Genomic DNA, 21,130 nt, shown 5'->3' with positions numbered 1-21,130 from the left:
ACCGAATATGTGTTTTTGGCCTCCTACATCTCAACTATCTAAATACCGGTCGGTAACGTGTGTTTTACCGAATTTCGGCCGTTACCGACCGGTATTTGGCTACCTACATATGGCCCTAAGTTACTTGATGAACCTGCCACCCTGGCAGGATTTCCTTATCTTAGGAACCTGTAATAGAGACCGAGGATGAGAGCGTTTCCTGCAGAGGGGCATATCAGAGCAATAGAACAGAGGATGGTAGATGCATGAACAATTTAGGATGCAAAAACGTCCTGGTGAATATTGGTGGTGCCCTTGGCCTTTCTCTGGCAACCATAAGCCAAGAAAAATATGCTAATCCAGCCCCGCAGGGCAGTATGGGGCACTTCTAGGATGAGAGTCGTGAATATTTTATTAGCAACTGTCCTGTTTGAGAGAGGTACTGTTCTGGTCGTGGCTCCAAAAAAAAAAAGTAGTAGCAGAGGAATTACAATGGTATTCACACTGGCTGCCCCAGTCCCATTCAGGGCACCCCAGCCATCTGAACTGTCAGGGCAGTGGGGGGAGTGTGAACAGTTGAAGAGCTCCCAATTAGGAGTGGTCAACTAAAGATCTGTGGTTGAAAAAGAAGCCCTGCTATATCAACATTTTACATGCAGTCAGACTATGCCTTCAGACTTTTCGGCCGTATCTTGCAGACTACACCATTCTAATCAAAATTGACAACCCTGTCGTATTACATTGCCAATCAAGGAGGCATGAGGTATATTGTGCTAGTCGAAAGGTTTGAATGGCATTTCTTTCCAGCTTCATCTACTATTGCCATACCTTCTTGAGTTTGCTACTGTAGGACTGAAATATTCTTCAGTTAGCGTGTACCTGGTGGCAATTTTGTTTGAGGTTCAGGAGGTCAAGCAGTGCTCCTCCCCTCTTCTCAAAGTGTCATGCAACAATCCATGAGTGACCTTCCACACAGTCTGGAAATCGCTTGTACTAATGGGACGGAACACTGCCTTAGCCAGTTATTGCCTCCCACATTCGAACCTAGCAGAACTCGTATCTTTTGGAAAACTTCACTTCTCTTAGTATTGGCATGTGCAAGAAAAGTAGGAGAGCCTTAAGCATTCATGACCAAAGCTGTTCTAGCATTTCACTGAGGATAAAGTCAACCTGTGCATTAACCTTATGTTTATGCATAAAGCATCCTCAGAGTTTCACTTTTTTCAAATCTGTAGTACGTTTAGGGTTTTCCCCTAAATCTAGGGCCTTCAGTGGAGAGAGCTGTGCACTTAATGAATATTCGTAGGTGCCTTGAATTTTATATTGGCAGAACCAAGAGTATTAGAATAACCAATCAGCACCTTGTCTCCTTGGGGCAATAGGATACCCTCTGTCTAAGCAAGGTATTGCCTGCTGGCACTCAGCTTCTATCATCTTCTGCAACAACAAAGCATTGTCCCCTGTGGAGTAAAGTGACTCGTTTCACCAGGAGCATGTTGGTGACAGCTGCATTCTAAACAAGGGTGCCCCTGCAGGACATAAGCTGAGCAGCAGTTTGGAGAAGCAGGCATATGTTTACCTAGTATTTTATTCCTGGTTCTGAATGCAAGAGATTAGGTCTTAATGGGTCAAACCCGGTTTATTGAAGGTTAGCCTGCCTCCCGCTTTTTAAGGTTTCTGTGGTACTGCTTACTATTGAGCCAGGCACGTGAAACTATGAAAAATTGAGCCCTGGAAAATACATTTTAGTCACCTGTAATTCCAGTTCTCCAGCGTTGATAACTTACATGGATGTGCTTATGACTGCCTCGCATTCCGGATCACATTCTCACAACTTTTTCTATGTATCCGTAGAACTTGTGCTACAAAGTCTGAGCTCTTGTGGCCTTAGGGGGGGAGTGTAGAGCTAAAGTTTGGGTAGATCTGCTACTTAAACACTTGTTGGGACTATGGCTATTTTAAAACAGTGGAGTGCTATTTTAAAATTTCTAGGAATTCCCAAACGAATGGAAAAGTATTAAAGCAGATGAATCTGAAAAATATTAGTGCTGAAGAACTTCGCTTACAGGTAAGTGACTTTAGATTTGTTGCAGCCATTCAGATTTGAAGAGCCCTCTGTGTCTTGAATATTGAGACCATCAAGCAGGCATGCCTTGGGTCCAGCCGCATCATTCAGTCTCTCTTCCACAACAGGTACCTGAGGAGGTGAAAGATATTCATCTTTGCCTGGTGTTGCTGCATACTGTAATTAAAGTCTTGTGATTTTATGACCATGAAAAAATCTTGTCCTTTTTCTCCACAAGCAATTGTAGCTTTGGCTCCCCTGGGTTGCAGAACTACCCTACAGATGCTCATTCGCCCTCTGTCTCTACTCCTGTAACAATCGGCATCCACTTTCATTTTGCAGTCTAAATTGTTTTGTACCTTACCCCTATCACAGCTGTGAGGAAATGGGGTGTATTATATGGGGTGGCTGTGCAACCTCACCATGTAATACACTTACCCAACCCCTTTAGGACCAGTAGCCTTTGTTTGTTAAGCGAACTAGCTCAACTCTTGGTAGCTGCAGCTTTGAGCAGCCAGGTTTACACAAGTGTGAAGCATTTAATCAGTACTAAAACAATTTAAGTACACTAGACACTCAAAAATCAGACACCAATTTATAGAAATAGACTGTATTTTTATGTATTTTTACAATGAGAAAAATCCACTGGAGAGTTCCGGAGATATAGATTTTACAAGGTATACTAAATCTGAACATTTTACTCAACCTCAAACAAGCACTGGCAAATTCAGTGAATCTGCCACTTAAACTTTTGGCTAGTTATATTACAGTGGGTTAGTTACTTTAGGCAACAAACTCTAGTAGGGATCTACTCAGGGGAACAGTTAGCTCAGCTGGTGAAGCAATCCTCACTCTGTTCCTCTCACTTTTATCCTTTACTGTAGGATCCTATGGAAGTGGTCCTGATGCAAGGGATACAAGATGATCAATGATTCTGTGGATGTGATGTGCTCAATGGGGGGGGGGGGACACATCTTCCTGCAGATACTCCCTGGCCCACGGGGGAGGGTGTGGTGTGGCAATCTTGGCCACGGGGTCGATGTCCTCTCAGTCCTAGTAGATTTCCACTTGCCACTGGGCTACCAATTGCCCTGTACCACAGTCATGGCCAAATCCTTTCTTGGGCGATAATTCTTTTTCTGGGTGACAAAGCTGCACTCCAACTCTCCTGGGTCCAATGGGCTCTAGAAGGAGTCATGTCTTGGTCTCTGGTGCTTCAAGGCTGTGGTTGGTATCAGTGTAAAGATTTGAGGCAACCAACGTATCCCAGCAGGCCTCTTCAGCTGTTGTCTTGTGCTGTGAACAGGATGTGAGCCAAATGACCCTTGGAGTCTCTTGGCCTGGCTGGACTCTGTAGGCAACTTCTCCACGAGCAGGACACAGCAGGCACAGGTTCTTCTCCTTTACTAGCCACCTGGTTCAGCAGGCACAGTTCATGCCTGTACAGATTCTCTCTTTGCCGGTTCCTTGGTTCAGCAGGGTAGGATATCCTTCGGTCCTTCCAGTCCAGTCCAGTCGAGGTCTGAGTTCTGGGTGCCAGGAGTACCCTATTTTTCTCAGAAAATTCCCTCCAGGTAGTATGCGTTTGGTAGCCAAAAGGCTACAATGTGTCTCTTCCCCCAACCCCAGCCACCCACCCCCCCCCCTCCGGATGACCTCTTCATGTTGACTTCTTCCTATGAAGTGTGGCATCTGGCTATCCCTAGATACATCGGTCTGTCCACTTCCAACATGGCAGAATCCCTCTCTGGGGTCCAGAGCTCCCTAGCTCAACTCAGACTGAAAAAACTGGTTTGGCTACTGGTATACCTTCCCTGTCCCAGTGCCATCCTTCCTACCAAGACAATAAAGCAGCCCCTCTCCCAAGCAGTGCCCATTTTCCCTTGGGCCAACACTCGTGTGACTTCCAGCAGGAGAGAAGGTAACACCTCTCTCCAGTGCAGGCTTCTATTGCTTCCTTTCTTGGGAGTGGTTTGCATGTCTCCCGGGAGGGCAGAAAGCTGTCTCAGGCACAGCCACCTTTATACTAAAAACAACACAGTGACAACTTTGTAAAGCTGCACAACACAACCTGTTACTTTAATTTCAACAAGAGAATCTAGTCTGGCTTAATGCAAGTTGTTTGATACGTTAGAATATCAACTCTGTTTGCACAGTTCAGGAGTTAGCACAGCTGAGGGGTCAGCATGTAATCCTACACTTGCCAACGGTACGACCAAGTTGTTCCACAGTAAAAACAACATTTTTGTGCTTTACTATCAGAACATGTAAGGCATGTGTTCTGCCTGTAAAATATTCTGCACCTTACCTTGGGGCTCGGTAGACCTGCCATAGGGTTGAGTTACACATATTGCAGGGGGGAGCTTGGGCTAGCAGTTCGGAATTGCTCTTCATCTGCCGTCTCACTATCGGTGTTTAAGGCTGACGTGTATTCTCATTGGCTTACCTACCTTGGTGATTTAAGACCTCTCTTGGAAACAACATTGGTTACTCCCCTCTGGAAGGGTAGGTAAAAACCATGAAAGTGTTATTGGCACTCTTTGAGCATGCCTGTGCCTAATCCTTGATTATTCTAGGGACTTGAGCCTTTGGAGGATCGGACCACATCTGTCCAATCGTGCCAGCCTACCAAAAACATTGACTTCCTACTAGAGATCTGGGCTTTGTCCAGTCAATTGAACATGGTCTCAAAACATGCTAACCTTCACTAAAAGGTTTACCCAACAGCCAACCCTGTGCTACCTCCCTGCCTTCATAGAAGTCACTTCTGAAGATTTCAAATGAATTCTGAGCTACAAGGACATTGTTCACTCTGCTGAAATAGCACAGTTTGCTTTGCCTAATCTTAAGATTTTGTGCAGACCCTGGCTGAAAGGATGTCCGTGCCCACCATAAACCTTCTCTTTTGTCTCTTAAACTATCTCTGTATTTTTTGTGAATTGCAAGGCCATTTCCAAGACTAACCCAACCCGCTCTTGGTGTAGAAAGCTGGCTCTTTACATAGTGGACCAAAATGAGGTACACTGTATAAAGAGTCCAGGCAAACCCCAATTGGTTTACATGGGCACAAATGATCACCCAAATGCTCTCTTTTGTGGTAGTGTGGGCGAGCAGTAAGGCTTATCAGAGGGTAGTGCTTAGCATTTATTGCACACACAAAGGCAGTAAGTGAGATACACAGTCAATTAAAACACCAATTTACAAAAATAACGCTAATTTTTATTATATGAACTTAGATACCAATTTCATTGGATTCGGGTAAGTACTTTTTTAGATGTATTTTTAAAGGTTTCAAAAGTTCACACTTAGTCCAATTTGTGGAATTTTCTCCCTCTCTCTTCCTTTGGAAGGGTTCTTTCTCCTCTGTTAGTTGCGGTATATTAAAGGTTTATTGCTGTGTTTGCATTATACCTTAGCCATTTGAGTCCGATCTCCTTTAAAGACCTTTCTTATACAGCATCCACACTTGTTATGCTGCATACACTGCCACTCCATCTGTTACTTGAGTTCTTTATACTCATCTATTGGTTTTGGTACTCCACCTGTGGCATTTGGTCTTTCCACAACTATTTACTCTTTTTATCTGCTGCTTCAGCCAGGTCCCTTTTTCTGTCTGATATTCTTTCTTTTAAGATGGAGACTAGTTATCTGAATAGGCCTTCCCTCTGTTAGTCTTTGTTCACCTTGAATTGTTTACAGCTCCAGATAATGGTCTACATTTCTTTATTCTAGCTTGGGGGGTTTTCACCGGCTGTTTTCTTTTTCAGTTCCCTCAGCCGCCTGATTGTAATCATTCAGTCGGTAGCTTTGTTTTATGTCCAATTGCTTTTATTTTTCTGGGGTGTGTGATATCTTCCACTCCCTCTATTCTTTTATACAGTACCATGTGGATGTTTGCCAGCTCACCGCTGTCACATCTTCGGTCCATGACCGTTTATTTGTACCTTTCTTGGGAATATTTTACTATACAGTGTGTATGTGTGTGTGTGTGTGTGTGTGTGTGTATGTGTGTATGTGTGTGTGTGTATATGTGTGTGTGTGTATATATATATATATATATATATATATATATATATAGTATGTATTCATACCTTTATATTTTTTTATACATCCTTTTAGATGGGTATCTTTATAGACAGTCATGTTATGCTGTCTTTCTTTTGAAGGAGTGCGTTTTTTCTTACTTTGCTGTGCTTTTCATCGTGTCCTAGAGGGACCTTCACTTGTTTGTTTCTTTGCAATTCCTAGTCCTTTTTTCTCTGTGGGTTCTATGTTGAATAGTCCCAGAGAGCTCACTTTTCTCTGTTTCCTATGGCCTTGAGTGCTCTATGCCCATAATTGTTGTTTGCATAGCTTTTCCTTTAGCATTAATTGGTTCTCTGTACGTTGTTTGTTTCTATGGCAAGGAGCTTTGGATATGTGTTATCAGCTATTGTCCTTTGCCTAAAGCACCGTCCACTAATGGTCTAGTTTCCAATGGGTGAGCTATGTAGTAATATGATTATATGAAGTGTTCTTTCCAACACCTCTTTATTCTTCTGCCATGGGTGTCTTTATCCCTATATTTTTCGATTGTTACGGATTTCAGTTCTGTACGGGTTTTCCACAATATTTCTTTTGGGACGTCTTCTTTGCTCACCTTCTTTCCTGGCAGCCGGTCACACTCTCTCTCTCTCTTTTATAACAGACTGGCTGGTCCTAGTCAGGGATTTAGAGTGGGATCAGTTTGCAGACCCTTCTCCGTGGCTAGATGTCTCTATCAGATGAAAAAGTAAACTTTGGTAAAGCCTTCTCTTGTAGTAACAGGCTCTAGTTGCAGATTCTTTACTGACCCACCCATCCTCCCCGCTCTGCAAACTGGTGTATCCTTTTGTCTACTAGATCCCTTTCTGAGCACTCTCGTGCTTTTCATTAGGTTTTTAAAAAAAAAACATTTTACAAAAAAGATTTTTTTTGGGGCACATTGTTTCCATAAGCAGTTTCAATAAGTGACTCTTCATTTTTAGTGTGTGAAATGGGCACGGGAGAAACTAACGTCAGGGGAGGGCTTATATTTACTCTGTCGAGGTCATAGTTGGTGGAAGATGTTGCTACGGAGTCGCTCAACGCCCTCTACTGACCCACAGACCTACTGCTGTAAAAAAAATAAAATCTGGGTCCAGTCTGGCTTTTGGGGATCATTCAAAGAAAAGGAATCTGTGGCTAGATCCTGTCTCTACCAGAAAAGGCGTTACAGAAGGTAAGTAACGTATTCGTTCGCATCACTCTAGATCTCACACCCTGCTAGCAAACACCACTAACAATAAACCACTTGTGTATTACAAGTATTTTCAATATGGGTACTGGTCTTGGTAGTAATGGTATAACCCTTAGCCTAAAACCTGCCCGTGGACATCCCTTAGGACCAATGGCCGTCGCTATAGTAAGTTCCTAGTAGCGCTCCTAAATGACTCAACTGTGCATTGGAACTAGACCACCATCCAATAATCTATTGGGTGCGTAGAGTTGAAAATGCAGCTACTGCACCTGAGGCCTCCTAGCACAGCCCTGCAATCTGTCTGGAGTAGTGTCATTCTCACTCAACTGAAAAGAAAATGCCAGTAAATGTACAAACTTTCAAATTGGTAAACAGTGTGAAAGTGTTACAAACCCAACGCTTCCTGTATTCCTCCCCACCCCCTTTGATGTTCCAGTTGAGCAAATATGGTTGGTAATTTTGTGAGTGACTTGACATATCTTCTCCAGTGTTTACTTTGGGTGTTTAATCTGAGATGGAGAACACAGACGCTTCAAACCTAGCGTGTCACTACCCTTTATACTCATGCAGATGTTGCCCAGTCTATTGACTCTAGTTGGTATGAACACCTATCTAGAGGAAGAAAGGGTAATTGTATGCCCACTTTGAACATTTTAGACTTTCTCCCTTGAACACACCTCTATTCATTTATGGTGACTGGTTATGGTAATTTGACTGTTTGTATAGCTGTGCATGTACTGTACACCTTTTATTTTTTACACATATATGAAAGTGGTATTCTTTGCAACAAGGTAGTTGAAAAGCTTCTTGTGAAAATGTAATCAGACTTGGTTCATGAGGTTTTTACATTTTATACTGGTAAAGCTTTAAAGCAATACAAAGAATTGGTGGTCTATAGTACATAGCCAGTGAAAAAATTGATGGTTGCAAAGAATGTATTCAATTGGAGAAAGGCCATGTTCACGCAACAGTCTTTTCAATAGAAGCATTTCCCATTTTGAAATGTTTGAATGAACATTCTGATTTGTATGCACACCTCCCTAAACAGCACTAAATTGACTCCACACCAGAGCTAGTCAGGATTTGGCCAAGCTTTGACGCAGAATCTCAAATTGGTTACTGGCTTTCCATTTTAGCCAGTTCCACACACGCTTGTTGAAGTATCTTTGAAAGGTGCTCTGTAGATGCAAATACAGGCACTCTGTAGTGTGCAAGCTCTCCAGGAGATTGCCAGAGTATTCATCCCCAAAGGTTTTGCTTTTGCTGGAAACAGAATATGCCTATTGTTAAAAGACAGAAAACCTGCTAGTTTTGAATTCTCCAAGGTGTGTTTGGTTGAACTGGAAAAGAGACTTCTGGGGAAATATATTGTTGAAATATCAGTGTCTCTGGCTGGCTTGAGATAGCTTTAGCTTTATCGCCAGACTGTTAATAAAAAAAAAAAAAAAGAATACATAATATACATACGTGGAGGAGCTTTTCGTCAGAGGGCTTTCTCCATCGGTCTATGAAATTGTCTTTCACATTTTGTTCCCTTCACTTTGCACATTGTTCACATCGGAATAAAATAGGTTATTTCTCTTTAGTGACAAATCTGGTTTGAAGAGGGTTGCTATTTAAAAACAAATCTCGGGTAAAATTGTTTAATTGGTGAATATATATGTTTTTTTTAATAAACATTTTTAGTGTAAGCACGTGGCAGCCACATTTATTTTATATTGTTGGTCTATTGCGGTATATGCTTTCAATACATTTTTTTAGTTTAATCATTGCACATCTTGCCAAGGTCAGCAGTCCTATTGGCTTTACCAATGCTTGTTTGAAATTTGTAAGGGAATCTGAAAATCTCAAGTCTTTAATCACTTGTTGTTTATGTAATCCTTGGTTGTTACTACTATTCTTTGTTGCAGCACAACTGAAAAGAGTTATTTCTATTTATAGGATTCCAGCCCAAAAAAGGAGCAGAAGACCTCTACGCCACTGGTAACTTCTACTCGTGTTACTACCCCAGGCTCCATTACCCCCATTGGCACCTCCATGAACTCCACCTGCATACCTGCATCAGACACTATCTGCCTTGATGATTCCCTCGATGATGATCTACCCTTCAACCCACCCTCGTTGGATTCAGTCACTGATGCTTTGGCTGTGCTCAACAATGACACAAAGACAGCAACAGTCAGTTCCAGCATAGACACTCCTTCCAGGCCACGTTCTGCTCTTCGAGAAGAAAAGTTGGCCACCATTATGAGTAAGCTGCCCCTGGGAGCTCCGAAAAAAGCAGAGTCTGCCCCAGCACCACACCCCTCAAGTCTTATTGCTGGACACAGTGGATCTGTACCAAAGAAACCCCATGAACTTACAGCTCACACTGCCATAGCCTCTGGTCTGATTGCTGGATCATCTATTCAAAACCCTAAAGTCGCTCTTGAGCCACTGCCAGCCAAACTTCTTCAGCAGGGACTTCAGCGCTCAATGCAGACTCATGTTTCCTCCTCTTCAGCCACTCAAGCACAAGTCACTTCATCTTTGCACACTCCAGCTCCTTCTTCTTTGTTGTCCTCTTCTACTTCACAAACTCTTGTTTCTTCCTCTTCATCGCATCCTCAAGGTTTATCCTCTTCCACATCCCAAGTGACCAAGGTGCATCAACAGACAACTGGACAGCAGACCTATGTGTCCCCTCTGCAAGCCACAGTTAGCAAATCACAAGCCAACCCTGTGGTTCGATTGACAAACAGCCCCCATATCTGCTCTTCTACTGCAGTGACTAAAACACCAGAGAAGCACCACCAAACATCTTTATCCCTGTCTCCAGGACACAGCCCACAGACCAACCAGCCCCTGGTGTCTCGGACATCAAGTTCTTCTACCCCTACCAACTACTTGTCAAAAACTATGGTTAACCAACCATCCAGCCTAGGTTTTAAATCTCCCTACACTATGGCTCCATCTTGTAAAACTACAACATCCCCCAGTTCTTCCAGTCCTAGCTTGTTTGTCGCCCAGAGCACCTCCCATCTGAAGCTGCAGAGCAGCAGTAACCTTAACAGACAATCCCCAACTATAAATATTTCATCGTCAAACCATATAGGATTTCAGCCAGTGAAAACTCCTCAGACATCCTCCAAGGTACCTAACCCTGCCCATAAGATGACCGCCCCGGCCCCCAAGATGGCCAATCCTGTGCCAAAGATGGCCAGCCCTTCCCCAAAGAATGCAACCCCTTCAAATAAAATGGCAAATTCTTCACCGAAGATGGTCAGTCCCACCCCCAAGGTTGCTAACCCTTCCCAGAAAATGACCAATCCTACCCCCAAGATGACTAGCTCTACACCGAAGATAAGTAGCCCTTCTACAAGCTTACAGAATGCAACCTGCAAGATGACTAGCCCTGTCCCCAAGATGGGAACCCCTGTCCCCAATCTGCCTAGCCCAGGGCCCAAAATGGCCATCCCATCCACCAGGCTACCTAGTCCTTCCACAAAACTGCCTAGTGCTGCACCCAAGCTAGTCAACCCTGCTCCTAAGCCTCCAAGCCCTGCACCTAAAGCCCCCAGCCCTGCTCCCAAACTGACCTGCCCTGCCCCAAAGCCACCCAGTCCCGCTCCCAAGATAAACACCCTTCCTTCTGGTGCAACTGTCAATAGGAGTAACATGAACAGAACAGGTTTGAATGCACCAGTTAGGAATAACCTCGGTGCAAGTGGAACAACTAGGACTAACCTTCCTGCAGGGACAGGAAATGGAACTCAGGGTGCTACTAAACAGCTTTCTCAGCATAGGCCATCATCTGCCTCAGGCTCTCCAGTCACAGCGGCCATTGTGCAGGTAGGTGACTGTGTTCTTGTCCTTCTCTTACATATGAGAAAACCATGTTTATAAACTAAGAAAGACGAACTAAAACATGTAATGTTAATGTGAAATAGTAACATTTGAATGTTGCTTTTGTGAATTATCTGCTTACAATTTGCTGTGGATGAGCATCCCCTTTTTGTGCATATGTACTGTGATGCCGAGCTGTGAGACTTTCACTTATTGCTCTTTTAAAACCAAACACTGAGATTAATAACTTGGAGTAAGATGCCTATGTGAGGGTGCAAGTGCTGCTGTTAGTCCATTTCTCTGGTGATATCAACTTTGAAGAGTTCTTATTAATATGTCAGGCTTGTCTGGAAAGTAATGCTAAGCATTTTGTTCAGACTGAGATAGATGAAATCTACATTGAAGATATCTGCTCTTCTTGCATTCTTGTCAGTGTCAAAGGATCAGTCGACGGCTGTGATATGCAGTTTCAGTGGGAGAGCTTTTTTGTCCATGCAACTTTTGGTGTTGGGGTCCTGAGGAAAACATGTGCAAGAGTTAAGTGAAGTTTTGTTAGGGTTCTGTTACCAATGATGACATACACCTTTCACTTTGTCAATTTTAATGTATACTCCATTTTCCATGTGTTGAGAAGGAAGTGCAGATGTCTCTAATCTAAATTAATTTAATTTGGATCTGCTTAGAAGGTGGTGTCCCAGGTATTTTTCAGTCATGGCATTTGAACATTGCCCGTAAGCATTGACTTTTGCCACCCATGTGTAGGATTCAAATCAGTTTTAAACTTTTTATTTTTTTTTAACGTTTATATATATCCCTACCTGCAGGCGGCTTAACCTAACTTTGTATACAGAAAAGAAACTCAATCAAATGAAGCCAGATCAGAAGCAACTGATTGGACTCAAAAGGAACATTGCTTAGTTAAGGCAGCCAGCAGCTCCAGTGCTTCGTGATGCCCAATCATAGTTGTTAAAGAGGAGTTCATTTTTCTGCTCCTGTTCTGCTTTCATGTGTCTGAGGTGTGGGCACCATTGCTGACGTGAACATGGCACATTTCTTAAAGTTCTTTTCACTTGATCTCTTTTAACTTTTTACTTATCTTTCTGATTAATAGAACAACATAGCCATATAAAGCACCACTCTTTGCTGAGCCCAGTTCCCTTTTCTCTGCACCTTTGAGGCACAGGTCAGGAGTCTCCTCCATTCTTGAAATCAAGAAAAACCCTGATTGTTTAGTTTTAGGCCTTTTTATCGGAAAAACGTAGCAGATTATAACATAGGAAACAAAGAGGTCAACTTAGTGCACCTACCCCAATATTAAATTGTACTCCAAAGTCACCTGCTACAGTAATTATTATTCTCCATTCTATAAGCACTTTTCTCTCAAAATTCCATGTAAGCATAAATAAAAAGATTACTAAGGAAAGAAAATAAACAATTGGAAAAGGACCACAAAAAGCAAGAGAAAAGTTCTAAGGGTTTGCGGAGAGATTGGAGAAAATGCAGGAAACTGAGAGTACACTAATGTCCTCATACTTACTGCCTCTATATACTTGCACATGACCTGTTATTTGAAAGTGCCAGTAAGCAGTTGCAGACGCTAATGTCCTGTCAATCTCCAATTTAAAAAAAAAAAGGTTTTTGAAGTTTTATATAGCGCTAACTCGATTCGAAGGTATCGGAGCGCTTTACATGAGCATCAGTTGCGTTACATTCATTTTTGTTAGGCACAGGGAGATTAGGTGATTTGCCCAGAATCACAGGATGTTGAGCGTCCCTACCGAGAGTCGAACCTGGTTCTCCATCTTCGAGGTCGACCGCTCTTGCTGTTAGGCCACATTGTCCTGTGCTTGCCTCTGTTTGATCAAGTAATGCTGTCTTGAAATGAATGTGTCGCCACTGTCTAAGAAGATAAATGCTTTTTGGTTTCGCTCCACACTCAGGTGAATGGAATGCAGAGGGAAGTACACAATCCCTGCTTTCTGTGAGACTTTATGCACCTTCTGTAGTGCCTTCCTCCACTTCTCCATCTCCACACTGAGGTCTGCAATCTTCAAGTTTTGGTGCCTCTTTGTCTGCAAATTATTCTGTAAGATGGCTGTGTTCCTCAGAATTCGGTCTCTAAGCTCTGAATGACATTGATGGTGTCCCCCTAGGTGTTGACGGGAGACCTAGTGGCAAACAATATAGCTTTCTCAACATATCTGTAATTTTGCAGTCTTTCAATTTAACTGTCATTTTAAAGAGGCATTGTGTGGCCTTAGGAACTATATTATTTGGGAAGGGGGAAGGCTGCATGTCCAGAATCCTACTGTTCGTTTCTCTACAGGCATTCTATAGCATCTTCATCTCTTATCTAAAATCAGCTGTGCCCCCATCAATTTGTAATTTTAGCTGTGCATTCATGTGATCCACTCTTCCATTCTCATTCTTGCACCTTAGAGCACTCTCCCCATGTTGTGGTTTCCACACATGCAAGACTATTTTCCAAGTATTCAAGGCATCCTTAAACTGCTTTTGATTACTTCTTAAACCTCTCTAGTTTCTGTAAAATCACTTTCAAAATTAAATTCATATCTCTCCGGCTCTCCATTATTTCCCTTGTATGCTTCTGCTTCATCCTCTCACACACCTTTCCAGCTTTATAGCTCTGCTGAAAGGCGTTATGCTTTTATTGCTCCGTTTTTTCCCTGACATGGCTTTGTAGTGTCTCTACAATACCGTTCTCCCTCTACAACATGGCGTTCTGCCCGCTGGAAAAGATTGGGCCCCTGGAGATTGTTTCCTGAAGGTCCTCTCTCTCCTTCAGGTAGTGAGGCTCGCACACTAAATCCTGGCCTTGGTTAAACAGTGCATCCTCACAGCACCATAGGCTATTAAGATACACTGTGACGACATGAGTTACCCACTCACTGTTGTAAAACCTCTTTCAGGCCTGACCAGCAACATGGGAGTCCACTTCATCTCTGCCCACCATCTTGGGGCCATCTCTCAGATGAAGCCCTCTACTGCTTCATTTATCTGTTATCACCATCAGCAGACCTGCCGAGGAAGAACTGCCACTGTAACTCTTTTTTCCATTCTTCAAACTAGTGGTGAATGAAACTCTGTCACACCTAAGTTTGAGATGAGCCGGCCACAGAGATATGGCCTTCATTCTTGCCACTAAGCACCACCACCATTTTCTTTTTGAGCAGTGTACTAGTATCTGAGAATCTCTCAGTAGGTTGAGAGGTCATGTCCCCACGGAATGTACCTGCTTCAAGCCTTGTCTTTTGCCTTGGAAACAGATGTTCATTTTAGACCCTACGGTGAAAGTGTATGTGGCCTAGGCCCACAGCATGACACATCCAAGTAGATGTACCTTGCCATATAATTGAGCTCCAGGTGTTCCGTGTAAAAACTCTCAGGATTAAGCCCTGCTGCTCTTATTTGCATCTTTCTAATAATTATTTCTAAACAGAAGTTTCTCACGGGGAATCATCCTTCAACAAAGGGAGACATCCACTTCCGCCTCCAGGGACAAATGCCCTTCTTGTTAGAGGTCCTTGAGTCAGCAGCTCCACTCAAAACTTCAGAGTAGTTCTCCTTCTCTGCGCCAGTGCTGTAAAGGATACATTCTGTGTTCTCCAGCATACCACGTTTCATACATTAACATGTTTGAATTATTTCCAGTCACCTGACTGTAAACGCTTAGTAGTCTGTGTTTAAGCCATATACTAAGTGTCTCTCCACCATCTTATGTGATCCAACCCTAACTAATGAGGTGGAGACATAAAGTATAGCTCCCAAAAAACTTGATGTTCGTGGCTTGTGTAGCTGTAGATGCACATGCTGTGCATACTCCTGCCATCTAGTGTTGGGCTCGGATATGTGCAAGTTTTTATCTTCAAAGAAGTCTTTTCGAGTCAAGAGGTATAATGACTCCGCTTATTGCTGGTAATGCGCATCGGCATCTGTTCCATTGTTACAAAAAATATATATCTCCACCGTCTGGTTTAAGTGTGTCCCTCTGAGCTCCGGTTTGACTCCCATGATCTCATCGGGCCTGCTTGGATCTGTTCCTTGTCGGAAGAAATTACAGTTCTGCATCCGGATTCATCTATTGCATACTGGCTTTCTCTCAGTTCTGCTATTTTCAGTTTTTCAATGCCTGTGCCATTCTCGGGCCTCCGTCGCCATCCTTGAGGCACGAGAATGTGTAGTGCTGGATAGGACTCCAGTTTATATTTGTCCCAAGTGTCACTCGAAATACAGAGGGCAGACATCCTTCAAGTCTGTAATCTCGGCTTATGCCCCCACCGCCAGAAAGATTCTTGCACAGCGTGCCTTGCCTCCCACAACAAGAGGACCCTCCGAAACCACCAAGCCCATCATATCGCTTCGACTTCCATGGCATACCATCAACGGCCGTAGTTAGGAACTGAGTAAAGGGGTCGGACCTGACACTTGTTCACACTTCAGTGCCAAAGTCTTCCTCCAAGCCTCGCCCATCCACTTCCACCTCTTGACCGGCTTCCACCTCGGAGGCTTCCTTGAGACCTCTCTCATAGCCGAGGTCCTCAGATGCAAAAGTCCACATGGCTCTGCAAGGGCGTCGAAATCCTTTGGCTCCAAAAAGAATGGCGTCCACACCTGCCTCCTCTGCTGCTTCCAAGGACTTTTGAGCAGCCGATCCTCCAGCGCCTCTGCGGGGAGCTCAGTGCCAGACCGCTGCGTATGCACATTCAACCTGGCACCGGTCGGATGCTAGCAAAGCCTCCAGACTAACCAAAGGACCCTGTTTCTCCCAAGAGGAAATCGATTTTCGAAGAGTCTTTCAAACCCGCCTTGGGAGACGTCACTTAAGTAGCACTGGTGTCATTAGGATCCCTCCCCACCTCCTTCATTGTCTCCTTCACCTTCTGTACCGCTCCCACTAGGCCCAGCTCTCTCCTACTTCCTGTGGACCGTATGCCACACTCGTCTCAGGGCTTTATTCCTTCTGAAGGGGGGGGGGGAGAATATTCCAAGGTCTCCTTAAGTCCTACCATATTAGACTCCTCAACATGAGGACCCCTGGGGTGACGTGGAACCCCAGCTGGCACAAGCAGCCTGAATCGGAGGATATCCTTATGGGAACCCTCTCCTCCAAACACAGGTCAATGCAATATCTGCCTGTGCTGAATGGCATGCCCCCCAATTATATTTGCAAGGAGCCAGTAATCATACGGAGGGTAGATAAAAAAATATAAAGAATCCCCATCTGACCTAAACCACCACTCCGAAACCTTTAAGTCTTTCCCCAGACAGTAGCAACCAGCAAACACCTGTGCATGGTGCATGCAGGGGTTTCTGCCCAGCTGGGCAGAGAACACCTCGTACCAATGGGTTCTAGATAAAATAGCAGAGGGGTACTGCCTAGAAATCACGCATACCCCACCAAAGATCCCACCCCACCCCTGCAGATAGACCCTCCGAGAACACCGGCATCTGCTCCAAGAGGAAATGCATGAACTGCACAAAGGTGCTATATAACCTGTGCCACCAAAAACTGCTGCAAGGGGGTGTACTTCTTATACTACCTGATCCCAAAAAGGACAGTTCCCTCAGACCCATCCTCGGCCCCCTTCTGTCAGAGCTTTCCTGTGGCGCTACTCCAGCATGCAATTCCCCTACTACAACAAGGCGACTTTGTGACCGCCCTTTATCCGAAGGACGCCTACTTTCACATATCTATCCACCCTGTGCATCGAAGGTTCCTCCGGTTAGTGGTAAGTGGTCAGCATTATCCACTCAAAATGCTGCCCTTTGGAGTAACCATAGCTCCCAGGGTGTTTACAAATGGTCTTGCAGAGGTAACCGCTCACCTCAGAAAGAGCGACTGTAGGAGGCTGGCTCTGTGTGTACTATACTAAAGTAAGATATGGTGTGCACAGAGTCCAGTGGATCCCCAGAGTCTTTACAGAGGCCACAGTAGAAAATACTAATGCTCTTTTGTGGTAGTGTGAATGAGCAGTTAGGCTTTTCAGAGGGGAGTGCTAAGCATTTGTTGTACACACAGGCAAGAAATTATTGCACACACTTAATGATTAAATCCGAGACCAGTGGTTTGTAAAAATATTACTTTTAGTATATTTATTTGATAGAACCTAAGATACTTTGTTGCAGTAAATGAGTTTTGCAATACCAATGTTTTTCAATATCCAAAGTGGTCACTTAGTGCATTTTTCAATCAATAGAATGTTATCCAATGGGAGGAAACACAATCAGTAATTTGCAGGTAAATAAAAAATTTACGAAATTAAGCTTTTGGATGAAGAATCAGTACCAGGCAAGGTTCAAGTAAGTAACCTCAGTGCACCACCAGCGGCAAGGGGGGTGGCCTGATGCAGAGGTCAAACTCTGTATCTGGTGCTAATGTTATCCAATAGAGAAAGGGGACAATTAAAGTGGTACTATTTGCAGGTGAGCGGCACGGTTTTGGAACCCAGTCTCTGGAGGTTAAGGTAAGCACGGGGGAGCCACAAGGCAGCACCAAACCTTCACCTCTATCGGCACAGGGCTGGCTGCCTGCAGAGTGCCAACACAGCGTCTGGCACCCAATGCAATCCAATGGCCAATCGCAAACGTGGAAAAAGGCTGCAGGCTAGGAGGCTGCACAGGTAAGTTGGGATGTGCTGGAGCATCAGGACACAGTCAGTAGATCTCCCGAAGGCCCAGGGGATCTGGATGCAGGGGTGTCCTTTGTCGTCGGAAGTCAGCTTACCAGTGCGGTTGGGGAGGGGGGGGGGGGGGTTGTGCAGAGGCTGCAGGTGTCAATGTGGTATCCGGCAGGGGTCAACCCTCGAGAAACTCTTGCTCAGTATCACTGAGGAACATTTTGTGGACCGGTGGGCCTCTTGGACTCGGGCCTTCTGCCTCAGGTGCAGAGGTGGTTGACTTTGCGCAGGGAGAGTTTTGGTCTTGAAACTTAATTTGTCGACTGGTCTACTGTGTACGGTAGTTCAGGAGTCTTTGTTGAAGGCAGGCAGTCCTCTCAGGGTTATGGAGGTCGGTGGTCTGTGGGACAAGTCGTGTAAAGTCTGCAGACAGGCTAGCGGAGCTGGGACCACTGCAGTCGCTGGAGCTCCTTGTCGTGCAGGGATTGGCTCTTTTTCCTCTTCTTCGTAGGTCGACCTTGCCAAAAGTGGGGCTTGGTCAGACGGGCGGGCATCTCTACTAGCTGGAGAGGCCCTGGTCAGCGTAAGAAAAGGCAGGGAAGCCTTTGAGGCTCATCGCTGTGCTATGCTGTTCCTGCTTGGGGCTAGGTTTTCAAGGGGCACCTCTGAGGTGCTCTCTGAGTGCATTTATTAATTAATCAAACACTGGCATCAGTGTGGGCTCATTAATCTGAGATGTTTGGTACCAAACATCTTGGAATTTGGTGAAGCCTTCATGGAGTTGTGGAATTTGTAGTTACAAGCTCCCAGCCCATGTGCTCAGTATGGCTTCACCGTGCACTTATAATGTCTAAGAATGGACTTAGACACTAGAGGGGCATATCTGCTTATGCAGTTATGCCCTCACATAAGGTATAGTGCACCCTACCTTAGGTCTGTATGGCCTTTTGCAGGGGTGACTTGCCTATGTGTCTTGCAAGTGTTGGTAGACCTGGCACACAGGGGTGTGTGCCAGGTCGAGACTTCACTTTTATCTGCACCGAAACACACAGGCTGCAGTGGCAGTGTGTATGTGTTTATTGAGGGGTCTTTCAGAGTGGCACAATACATGCTACAGGCCTTAAAGACCCTCTCTGGTCACAAGGCTCTTGGTACCACTGGTACCTTTTACAAGGTACTTACATGTGTGCTAGAGGTGTGCCAATTGTGTAAACATAAGTACAGGTTTGGGAAAGAACACAGGCAGTGGGAACCTGGTTAGCAGGAACCCAGTGCACATTCAGTCAAAGGTATATCAGTCAGGCAACAAGTGGGGGGTAACCATGCCAAAAGGAGTACTTTCCTAAAGTGACTTCCACGTCTTTCCTTATCGAACGATTGGCTGATCGAGAGTGCCCCGTAGCAGCGATGCCTAGCACACACCCAAGCCATCATAAATCTCTTACACAGCCTAGGCTTCACTACCAGTACAACCAAGTCCCATCTCCAGTCCCTGCAAGTACATCCTTTTCCCAGGGCAGTACTCCACTCTCGAGTAGGTTAAGCATAGCCCAGCCAAGTGTACAAGCATTCCAAACGCAGATACCTCTTTTTCAGCCATATCACCAGGTAATGGTCAGAAAGGTCACATGCCTCTTGGGATGATGGCTTCTCGCATTGCCATAGTCCTACACAGCAGGTTGCACGTGGCCTAGCGGCACAATGGTCCCAAAGGTAGGGCCCGTGGGAGGATCTAGTATTGATATTGGGCTGTAATCATTTCTCTCTGAAGTGTTGGAATGCTAACAATGTGATGCAGGGACGGCCCTTCATGGACCCAGTTCCGCAAGCGACCATCTACAAAGCTGCCTCGCTCAGTGTTTGGGGAGCACCCCTGCAAGACCTGACCATACAAGGTTTGTGGACACCCCATCAGAGGGATCTCTATTACTGATTTGGAATTGCTAGCACTCCAGTTAGCCCTCCGGGCTTTCCTTCGCCCTCATTCGCCACAAAATGATTCTTGTCCAGACAGACAACACAACTGCCATGTTTTGCTAACAGAAATAGGGCAGCACACACACTCTTCAGTTGTATGCTGTAACCCAGTGCATGTGACTGTGGACAGTACATCACTGAGTCCATCTCCTCATACAGCCCATACCTGGGGTGAACAGCGATTTTGCAGACCACCTCAGTAGGATGCATCATCAAGTCCAATAGTTGCTCAGGTCCCACTTATGTGCTTCCACCATTGTGGGTTCCCCTGTGTAGACCTGTTTGCCACCACTGAAAATACAAATTGTCTAAACTTCTCCTCCAGGCTCCCACACAAACTTGTCAAGGATATTTACCTTCGCTTTTCTGTCTCTTACTTATTCCATTTGTGGTTCGAAAGCTTTGGCAGGCATCCCTCACTCTCATTTTAATAGCTCAGGTTCACCCCATTTCTCGACCTCTCTAGTACTAAACAAGAAGCTGCCCAACCGGCCAGTTCTTCTCTCCCAAACTGAAGGCATTCTAGGGCATCCCAAGCTGCTCAATCTTGCTCCTTAATTTGGCTCCTGAATGCAGGAAAATGGGGTTCTGTTGCAGTACCCCGTCCCCCGCACACTTTTTGCCTTGTATCTGATGCAACTTTGAGTGTGCGCTGGGTTCCTGCTAACCAGGTTCCCAGTGCCTGTGTTCTTTCTCCAAAACCAATCTATAATTGGACTGACTTAAGACACCCCTGCAAGTCCCTAGTGAATGGTACCCTTTGTACCTAGGGCATTAGTACTGAAGAGGGTACCCAAGGGCTGCAGCACTTCAGTACTCATGCAAACTGCCACTGAAGCCTGTGTTCCTTAGTGCAGAGAAAAGCAAAAAGTCGACATGGCACACAGCACTGTGTGCCATACCAAAGCAGCACTGCCCGGTATATTGGTCACCCCTCTGGAAGGCCTTTCAGCCCTAAGACACGGTGCAATATATCTATGCTGAGAACATATCGACCTGAGCAGATCTGATCCTGCAATATGAAGTCTATTCTTAATATTGTAAGTGACAGTGAAGCCATATAGGGTTCATTGGCTGTAAACTCCACAAACTCGAGTTTCACAGCACCATGATGGCTTTACTGAACCTAGGAGTGTTTGATATCAAACTACTCCTAATAATAAACCTACCCTGACGCCAGGGTTGGATTTATTAAAAAATGCACTCTTGGGCCATGACCAACTACCACAACCAAATCAGAACTACCAAAAGGAACTTCATCCACAGCAAAATCCTCACCAACGCCACCAGCTCGAAGGGACTCTTCACTTTGATCCCAGAATTCACCAACCCACGCAGCGAAGCCACAGACATCACCCCATCCCAAGACCTCTGCGACAAGCTTGGGAG

At 44.8% G+C, this 21,130-nt stretch overlaps 1 protein-coding gene across 4 annotated transcripts in view; it reads left to right on the top strand.

The window, feature by feature from the left end:
- Positions 1-21,130, top strand: part of UBN2 (ubinuclein 2) — a 645,107-nt gene that overhangs the window by 509,365 nt on the left and 114,612 nt on the right. For all 4 annotated transcript variants that reach the window (XM_085601178.1, XM_085601176.1, XM_085601177.1 and 1 more), the window contains one exon: positions 9,243-11,132. In XM_085601178.1, coding sequence (XP_085457304.1) covers positions 9,243-11,132 — 1,890 coding nt within the window. The remainder of the gene's footprint in view (positions 1-9,242; positions 11,133-21,130) is intronic.

The sequence above is a fragment of the Triturus cristatus genome, chromosome 4_2, assembly GCF_964204655.1.
Source record: "Triturus cristatus chromosome 4_2, aTriCri1.1, whole genome shotgun sequence".
NCBI classification, from domain to species: domain Eukaryota; kingdom Metazoa; phylum Chordata; class Amphibia; order Caudata; family Salamandridae; genus Triturus; species Triturus cristatus.
This window is presented reverse-complemented; position numbering and strand designations above follow the sequence as displayed.